The 9,804-nt window shown below is 38.3% G+C and overlaps 1 protein-coding gene and 1 pseudogene across 1 annotated transcript; one reads left to right on the forward strand and one right to left on the reverse strand.

Annotated features, from left to right (window-relative positions):
• The first annotated feature begins 65 nt into the window (after positions 1–65).
• ndufb3 (NADH:ubiquinone oxidoreductase subunit B3) lies at positions 66–2,499 on the forward strand. Its single transcript, XM_039815662.1, has 3 exons — positions 66–173; positions 2,031–2,159; positions 2,262–2,499. The coding sequence occupies exons 2-3, from the start codon at positions 2,032–2,034 to the stop codon at positions 2,410–2,412; spliced, it is 279 nt and encodes a 92-aa protein (XP_039671596.1). The 5' UTR covers positions 66–173; position 2,031; the 3' UTR covers positions 2,413–2,499.
• A 154-nt stretch (positions 2,500–2,653) lies between these two features.
• On the reverse strand, positions 2,654–9,731 carry LOC120568579 (annotated as a pseudogene).
• Between the last annotated feature and the right edge of the window lie 73 nt (positions 9,732–9,804).

The raw sequence follows: 9,804 nt of genomic DNA on the forward strand, positions 1-9,804 counted from the left end.
CTGATATTAACTGTTGTACGTGACGTGTAATTAGTTTGCATTAAAAGAAAAACTCCAAACGCCCTCTCCTCTTTGGTATTTTGTCCCGCATGCTGTGCCGTAATACAGCCGCAAAACAACGCTAGCTGTCGTAACATTTAGTCCAGTAACAGAGGTCACAACAAACCACACAGGTACAGTGTTTTTTTGAATACACTCTTAAATTTCTGACTTATCTTTAGATGCTCCTTCACAGTGGGCGACGACACAACTAAACACATATGAAGGTGTAGATAATACGTCTTAGAACTAATGCTGCAATTTGATTGATCTACCTTTAGCGAGAGAAAGGAGCTAATGCTATCTGAGGAAACGCTGTCGCTGTCTAACGTTAACGTTACCTACATTGGTTTGTCTACATTTTGTCTTCGTATTTTGATTCATTATGTACGAAGCGATTCTTTATTTTAGGTAGGTATGTAATCCTCAGTGACACTAAGTGGATAAAAATAGATAGACATTGATTTATTTTGGTATTTGTTAGAAACAGCGACGCTAGCTTACATATTTACCAATCCTGACATTATAAAAACATCCGTATAACTGTGCCAGGGTTTGATTGACAGTTGGTTGGATCCATGGTTATAACAATATTATATATGTTGTGATTTTCTGTTATACAAGGTTCCCTTTGCACCAATCTTACATTTACATGACAATTCAATTTCAATTCAACTTTATTTCAGTATCATATCAGTATATGCATATGGAAAACACACACACGTCCATATAAGTATATAAATATGGAAAACACACACACGTCCTTTTTAGTATATACATATGGAAAACACAACAACACAGACAAGACAAAGAAGTTATATAAATTGAATTTCATAAGTTCAAAGTGAAGAAATACCACATGCAGACATTAATTCCAATATGTTTCCAAAAGCAAGAAGTGTACCTTGCTTCACTCTGTGTGGTCAGTTAAAGCCATTATTTCTTTTGAATAAGTTAAGCGACTCACACATTTGTACATAAGGTGGGAACATTACTTGTCACAAACATATGACTCACACTTGTCCATCTTGGCAGTTTGAGAAAGATTCTGAATGCATCATTAAATGCCACCTTTCTCATTTTTGCCTTACTAAAGCTGCACCACAAGTGGGCTGTATAGAGTGGAGTACAGTAAGCTCTAAAAAGGGCAGTTTTAACATCATCTGTGCACATGTGAACTTGCGTGCCAGCATATTGGCTTGTGCATACAGTCATCACATAAATCATTTCTGATGATGTGACCCAAATATCTCACTTTATTTACCACATGTAGTGCTTGGTTTGAAAATTGCCTCTGATCTCTGGTTTGATTAGTAGGTTGGTAGACTAGAAACAGTAATCATCAGCATACACCAGATGACCTTGTGTTGACTTGTTTTCAATTTTTGTTTTATATCAGAAAATATGAGACTTCAAAATCAGCACTGAAAATGTGTAGAAGAAAAATTTAACAATTTAAAACGTTGGAAAAAGCAAAAACAAACTGTGAAAAAAAGGCGTCGAAAAAAAGGGGAGACAACACAAGGGTTAATAACCCTATCCCCGTCCATACATCCAGTTTTGCACTCTTTTAACTTTTTTTTTTAGAAAGATCATTCATATACAAATTGAAGTAAAGAGGTGACAGTATTCCACCTTTTTGGACCCCATTAGTCACTTAAAAGGGTGCAGATATACTCTTACCCCATCTTACCTGGTGTTTTTCAGAGTCAGTAGAAAGGTCTCTTTACTTTCCTAATTTTCTTTTAACTGTGACCTTAATTGCCTACCTCCTGCAAGCTGTTACTGTCTTTTTGACAGTTCAACAGGTGTGTGTTCATTAATTGTTTATGGTTCATTGAACAAGCATGGAAAACATTGTTTAAACCCTTGAAGACAATGAAGATCTCTCAAGTTATTTAGATTTTTACAAAAGTATCTTTTAAAATACAGTGTCCTGAAAAAGGGGCATTTTTTGTTGGCTGAGTTTATGTGTATATATCTGTTTTTAGCATGGGAGGTGACCACGGCCACAACAAGATGTCCATGCCAGACTGGCGCCAGTGGAAGGCCGAGGGAACACCACTGGAGTTTACACAGCAGAGGCTGGCAGCCAGGGGCCTTAAGGATCCATGGGCACGGTCAGTATTTCAACCTACATCAGATATAGCTGATATTAGTCAATCTTATTCCTGACCCTGCTCTTTTCTTTCTCTCCTGTCAATGCCACTCTTGCTCTGCAGCAACGAGGCTTGGAGATACTCAGGCGGCTTTGCTCGTGCTGTGACTCTGTCTGACGTGCTTCTGAGAGGATTCAAGTGGGGATTTGCTGCCTTTACTGTTGCTCTGGCTGTAGAGTATGCTCTGTTCCCACCCAAGAAGGGCGGCCACTAATGCTCATCATTGTCCCTCAAGCCCAGACCATAATGGCATCTAATAATATTCTGTATTTTCTGTTAATTAAAGGTTTTTTTCTGATCACCCCATGGTTTCCTTAAGTGTTTGTACTCACTGTCGCATATTTAAACCATGACTGACTTAACTTTGCATTAATATTTTTATGACCAGGATGGGTTTTTAATCTCTCTTACATACAGTGTTATTGCTGGGATGAAGGTGCAAATGTAGCAGAAGGTTAGTCCTGCTTCCTCTTCCTGCTCAGTTTCCAGAAGCATAGTTTCAAGCACTTCACAGTCAGTACACAAAAACAGCACTAGAGTAGCCAGTACTGCAATTACATCCAGGCAGTAGTACTGGAGCCAGTTGAGGTCAAGGACAGCGGCAGTTCTGAGATGTTTTGCCCTTTGCCGCGCATCACAAATTCTGTCCTAGTACACTGAAAGGTCCAGTGCGTCAACTGGCGGTCTTTTTATGGAGAGCTGACAGTTTTTGCATGTTATCTTTATACCTGGATATAAACAGATTGATGGCAAGATATGAAGAATACAACATTGAAGTGAAGATGGTATGAAAATCAGATTCCAAAACTTCTTTTATATTTTACCGAGATTTAAGGAGCTTTTTTCCGTGAGATAACTGACAGTGCGGGCCGAGCTTCTAATCCCTCACCTGGTGTCATTGATGACCTCATTCAGTCCCTGAAGAAGGCCTCTGTAGTGATGACGAAAAATATCCAACACGACTCCAGCTCCTCTGCTCGCCAACCTCACCGCGTTGTCAGCCTGGTCCCCCAAAAATGGCATCATCACCATGGGAACAGCGTGACACAGTCCCTCAAAGAGACCATGAGAGCCAGCATGAGTGATGAAAGCCCGAGCTCCAGGATGTGCTAACACACAACACACAAAGATTTCAGATGTTACGGTATGGGACGCATCATCGCTAAGTATTGAGTCGTGTGCTTCACATTTTAGGATGTTTTGCAGTGGAGTTACAGACCTAGTAGGTCATTCTGAGGCACCCATTTCATCAACTTCACATTTTCTGGGAAACTGTCGGGAACCTGCCCAGTGTACCTCCATATTACCTATCAAAAGAAGATAAGTGTAATTTATTGCTTTTTGATTATTGCATTGATGTATGATTTAAAATGCACATTCTTAATGATCATATATTCCTGTACCTTCTGTGGAATCTGTCTGAAAGCTTCTAAGAAGACGGAGGTTGTCTCTTCTGGCAGATCTGACACCATGGTGCCCAGGGTGAACACTACAAACCCATGTTCTCCTGACACCCAGGACTCCAGATCCTGCAAAAAAAACAAACTAGGGTCTGGCATTCATCTCTCTATCTATCTCTCTATCTCCCCACAATATAGCAGATAATGTGAGGAGGAAGTAAAACAAAATCAAAAGGTTGAATCAATAACACTCATCCCTTACCCCTAGTACTACATTAGGTGTGATAGGACGTGGGAACTCCAGTGTGAAGTCCATCCTGGTTTAACAAAGTATCACAATATTATTGTGATTTAGCAGCATTCACAGTATTGTTATCGGATTCTTCACTACAATTTTTGCTCGCCTACTAATTCTGCCTACAGTACGTTTAGCTACAAAAAACAATCAAATATAAAAAATGTTCAGCTCTTTAAGAACATTTGTGCTTGTATTCAACTTCTCTTCACCATTTTTAAAATATTAAGCTTTTTTTCTTTTTGCACTGAAAGTCAATGGAGCAATCTTTACATCCTCTTCAGGCTTCTTCCACTTCTAAATGCTATTTCTCCCACATGCTTTCACCTACGGACTTCATTCAAACTTTAAACTATTCATAAAACGTTCAGCTATTTCAAAATTATTCAACTTTTTTTTTTTTTACAGTTTTTGTGTAATCACTGTTTAAGTTTAGTGTCTCTTTAGGCTTTTTCATGCGTTTTTGAGGGCTGCTCAGTGTGGGTGATGGCTCAACTAAAGTACAGAGAAGATAGAACATTGTCTCCTAACTTGCTCTCACAGACACAATTCTTAATTCTCATACACCTAGTCAAAACGTACATGTACTTCTCTACTTCATTTAAAGGTGCCTTGCCACACGTATTTCATTACTTTGTGGTAATGTCTGAAGTTCTACTATGGACTCTGTAACATTTTTTGTGGAAAAAATGCCTTGGTTACCTTGTTTCAAGCCATTCTAGATTGGCATAGAAAGCCTACAGGAAGACTCAGCTCAAATTGTGCCACTTCTCGTTAATTTTCAACGAGCTAAGCTGCTTGACTCTGATTGGCTAACAGCAAGCCAATGAGAGCCTGTCTATCAGCATCCTTTACTGAGCGCAACTGGGCGAGCTCATGAATAGTAATGAGCTCAGGCAACATGATGTCAGAATGACCAGCTTTTGTAATTGGCCTGATTTCTACGCTTATTTCTTTTCAGTGGCTAGAGCTGACAGAGCTTTTTTCACATTCACCACATAACACAAACACATGTGGACCTAACATATTTAAAAAAAATGCAAGTAAAAACAGTTTTGTGTGGCAGGGCACCTTCAAGCAATAGGACTTATACATTTGGCTCAGTGAGCCTCCAAATAACAAGAGCCACAAGCATTCCTTTATTGACAGTCCTTAAACATTTCTGGACAGAGTACCAGTTTTTGAAATAATTGATATGCCCAAATTTTTTAAGTTTATCCACACAAATTATATATCAATATTTTTGCTAGTTTCGCGACAACAAAAAGTCATAGAATAGTATGTCAGAAAAGTCATAAAAATGTCATAGTATGTCGAAAAAAAAGTCATGGTATTTTGGAAAATGTAACCCTCAACCTCTAGTCTTGATTTTACCTGTAGCAGCTTATCTCACTGTGCTATTTGTGAAGCTCATAACTAGGGTTGGGTATCTTTTTTTTTTGTTTCGATTCCGGTGCTAAATCGATACTTTTAAAACGGTGCCGGTGCCCCGGGCGCCTGAACCGGTACTTTTCAATAAAATTAAAAAAAAAGTTAAGGGTAGTAAACAACAGTCAGTGACTTGTTTATTGCTAAGGGCATGGTCAAAATTAAAGATTTAATAATAATGTAATAACTATAACAATAACAATAACTTATTTCACCAGTATATTGCTGTTGAACCCCAGATGGGAAAAGGGTAGTTTACAATTACTGTGAATGCACCACGAGGCTACCTGTTTTAAGTGAATGCACCGTCTGTGTTGTTTAATTCCGACAATGGCAGCTGCAAGTGAACGCACCGTCTGTGTTGTTTAATTCCGACAACGGCAGCTGCAAGTGAACGCACCGTCTGTGTTGTTTAATTCCGACCATATAAACATACTGTATATCTATGAATTCCGACAAAGGCAGCTGCTGCTGCGCTGCATTGCAGACTGTTACATCCCGCTGTTGAAGTCCTCCACAGTGAAATACAGTCACACTTTACACTGTTTAACGTTAGCTGTCAGCATTTTACCGGTGTTTAATCCAGCTGCTAGCTAAAGGTAGGCTAACGTTACATGCTGTCAGGTGTAGTGTAAAGTCAAGCACCGAAATGAGGCACCGAAACTTTCGTTCTTATTCGGTCTCGTTACTACCGTTTACGTCGGCATCGGTTCCCTATTGCACCGAGTTTCGGTACCCAACCCTACTCATAACCTTTTTTTCTTTCACATTACTGAAGACAATTAGTCATAGTTTACAAACATAACTTTTTTTCGACATACTATAGTATGACTTTTTTATGATTGTTTTCGACATACTATACTGTGAATTATTTAAGACTTTTCTGACATACTATACTATGACTTTTTCTCGAAAAACGATACTATGTCTTTTTATGACTTTTCTGATATTCTATTACATTTTTCGACATACTATATTATGACTTTTCTGACACTATTCTATGACTTTTCGAGAATATTTTTTATGACTTTTTAAAAACTTTTTTTCGACATACTATACTATGACTTTTTATATGACTTTTCTGACACTCTATTCTTTGACTTTTTCTAGACTTTATTTTCAACATACTATAGTATGAATTTTTTTACTTGTATGACAGTTTTTAACATACTATACTATGATTTTTTTATCACTTTTTTCGACATACAATACTATGACCTTTTTCTTTTTGTTGGACATACTATACTATGAATTTTTAATGTTTTTTTCCGACATACTAAGTTCTTTGCTGGCATAGTGTCTCAGAGGTTAACATTGCTTCAACAGGAGTTATAACAACAGACTCTGACTCTGACTGGGCTGGTTGTTTTCATGATGTTTTTTCAACAAACAATACTATGAATTTTCAATGGATTTTTTCAATATACTATACTATGCCATGACTGTTTTATCACTTTTTGGCATGCTTTACTTTGACTTTTTTTCAACATACTAGATTATTACTTTTTTATCACTTTTTTGGACATACTATACTACATGTATTTTTCATGACTTTTTTCGAAAAACTATACTATTGCTTTTTTAATCACTTTTTTACATGCTATAATATTACTTTTTATGACATACCTATACTATGACTTTTTGACATGCCATAACTATGATTTTTCTCTTTTTTTTAGACTTAAAATATTCCACTTTTGTTTAATTCAACATTCCAATGAGATTCGTACTAATTAAAACCATTCCCCCCCCCCCCTTTTTTAATGTGTTTTTTCCTCTCCTAAATCTTAATATATAACCTTACCTCAGCAACCAGATAGCAGACTCTGACAGCACTTCAGCTATGCCCACCTCCTCTCCCAGAAACTGATAGGCTATTTGGTCAAAGTGCCAATACATCAGTCGGCATAGCAACGGCTCCAATAAAGCCACCTGTATGTCAGAGGCATCACAAAGCAACGATGAACAAATGTACAAAGTAAGGCATAGGTGCATGGCAAAAGAGTTGAATTTCAGTTACATTTTAACAGTGTTGGAACTGAAGTTATTAATTTCATCGTGCAGTAGTTGAACTGGTTCATCTTGACCTACTGCCTGACTTTGAATGTAGCCTAAAGTAGGGAGACAGATACTAAGGGGGTCTGCTACGTTGCCAAACGTAATGACCTATGGGGGTTTGATAGTATATTGGTATATTCATTTTACAGAATTAAACCTGGCCATCCTTCATGCATGCATCTGGCGATGCACATCTGGCTATAATTCCTCACCAAAGTGTTGAAAGCTCTCTCCTGGAAGCTCATTTTATCTGTGTATCTGGTCAACAAGCGGGGCACATATGAGGGCGGGGAGGGGCAGCCTGCAGACTTCATATCCAAGGTACATGGAATCCCCCTCAGCAAATTTACAGTAGGGATACCTGAAAAAGATTTGATGTATGACCTGTGAGAAAACGTGCAAACATAAAAGAGAACAGATGATCCAAGTGTGGCTGAACTCACCTAATTTCCGAGCTATTAATGAGCCTGTGGGCGCCACAGGGTCTGTTAGGACTGCGTCAAAGTTCTGCAGAGTGGAAAGGTGCAAAGGAAAATTAGATGTAAGGGATGAATCAGTACACAATTAAAGAATCTTTCCTTCTGCTTCAACATGCAGTGATTCTTCAGAAGACATGACGTGTCTACATATCAACTGATGACACAGCTTTTTTTTTTTACATACCATCTGTCTCTCAGAGGAATATACTGTTCTTTTTACCCAACTATATTTATCTGCTATAGTTACCTTGCATTTAGTAATTTATAAACTTTTTGGATTGTGACTGTTTTAGTGTCTGGTCAGAGCTCCTTTTTATGTTTCAAATGTGAGAGGATCGTGGTTCCACCAAAAATATATTTTCCATTCCATTTTTTATTTCATTTAAATAACAGTGTGATATCCATAGGGTTATAAATGTATTTTCTCTTCTATTAATCATTTTATGACCCCTCAGATTTATCTTGTGAACTACAATACCTCAGTACTACAATAATTAAGTAAATTAGTTAAAACAAGCTCCACCTCAACCAGCTATAACAGTAATTGCTACTTAGACATGAATGCTCTAATAATGAAATGTATTTTGCACACACCACATATGGGTTATGTGTTAAAAATTGCTGGATTGTAATTTGTTATGTATGTGCAATCCACTCTGCACTTTATACATTTTCATTATTTTATTTTATCGTACTTTATCGTCTTCATTCAATTCTTATTTCAAATAATGTTCTTGTTGTATACTTCTGGATCTCACACTTTCCCATATGCCTTTTTATTGTGCTCCCTCTTTCATTGATGACTGGCAGTATGAATGTGTACATATTTTCCGGTGGACTGTAGCAACGAAATTGCCCTTCTGAGCTTAATAAAGCCATCTGTATCTATATAATAATTCATCAGTCATAGAGGTTGTTTTTTTTGCAGAACAAGTACTTTTATATGGTTAGGGTTGGGCATACAGACATAGAAATGGCACATACTAAGGGACTGGCTCTAGTGGCTGTAATTCTGCACCAAGGCTAAATTTCGGGAAAGAGACTTCAGATACAGTATTAGGGGACCACTGAGGTCTATATAAAAGCATCCAAAAAGCAGCATGTCATAGGACCTTTAAACGTAGTAGACAGTCTAAACAAATGCCTCACAAATACTGTATTGGTGCAAGGCTATTGAATTTTCTTAGATTTGACACCTGATCCTGTATTTGCACTCACCTGCTGTGCCAGATGTGAGATCAGACTGACATTGAACAGTAGGCTCTCTGCTGTGGTGTGAAAAAAGGCTGTCATTTTCTGGATTTTTGAGAATCCAATCCTTATTTTCTCCGTGAAATACTGTGCAGATTTTTCCATCATGTCCTTGTGTGAGGCCATGACAGAATCCATATGAGCCTTGTCATAAGGAACAGGATAGGTCACAGTGTCGTAGTGTTTCCCTGGGCCCATCCGCATGCTGATCTCTGGAATCACCACTGTAACCCGGTGTCCACGACGACCCATTTCTTGGGCAATGGCCTTAATACCCACCCAGTGACTCCCATCCATGGGTACCACCAGCAAGTTGCCCAAAAAACCTGAAGAAGCAGTGTCACTTGCAGGAATGTTGTTGTTGGCTTCAGCCTCTTCTGTCTTCACCTTCTTCTCTGTCCTGGAGTTTTCTACCACAGACCCCCTCGTCTTATCTACAGCACCATTCACCTGTATATCCATGTTTAGTAGCAGGAACACAGACACTGCTGCTTTCCACATTGTTCTCTTTCCTCTGTCTCTTCTTTGTGCTTCTCGTGGAAACAATTCCTGCCCTTATGGTCGCTGTTGAAATTCCTCTGGGATTTTAGCAAGTTGTGTGTGTTCAAAGTCCTATTGTTAACAAGAGCGACAACTGCAGTCCTCAAATGTTAGCAGTTAAAAGGTCATTGATATGGGACTTTCAGTGAAAGTGA

The sequence above is a fragment of the Perca fluviatilis genome, chromosome 11 (assembly GCF_010015445.1).
Source record: "Perca fluviatilis chromosome 11, GENO_Pfluv_1.0, whole genome shotgun sequence".
In the NCBI taxonomy this organism is placed as follows: domain Eukaryota; kingdom Metazoa; phylum Chordata; class Actinopteri; order Perciformes; family Percidae; genus Perca; species Perca fluviatilis.

Bases quoted from the DNA above. Each gene is read 5' to 3' on its own strand.
- ndufb3 (XM_039815662.1), top strand. From the start codon at position 2,032: ATGGGAGGTGACCACGGCCACAACAAGATGTCCATGCCAGACTGGCGC. The intron at 2,160-2,261 runs GTCAGTATTTCA...CTTGCTCTGCAG, and splicing joins CTTAAGGATCCATGGGCACG to CAACGAGGCTTGGAGATACT.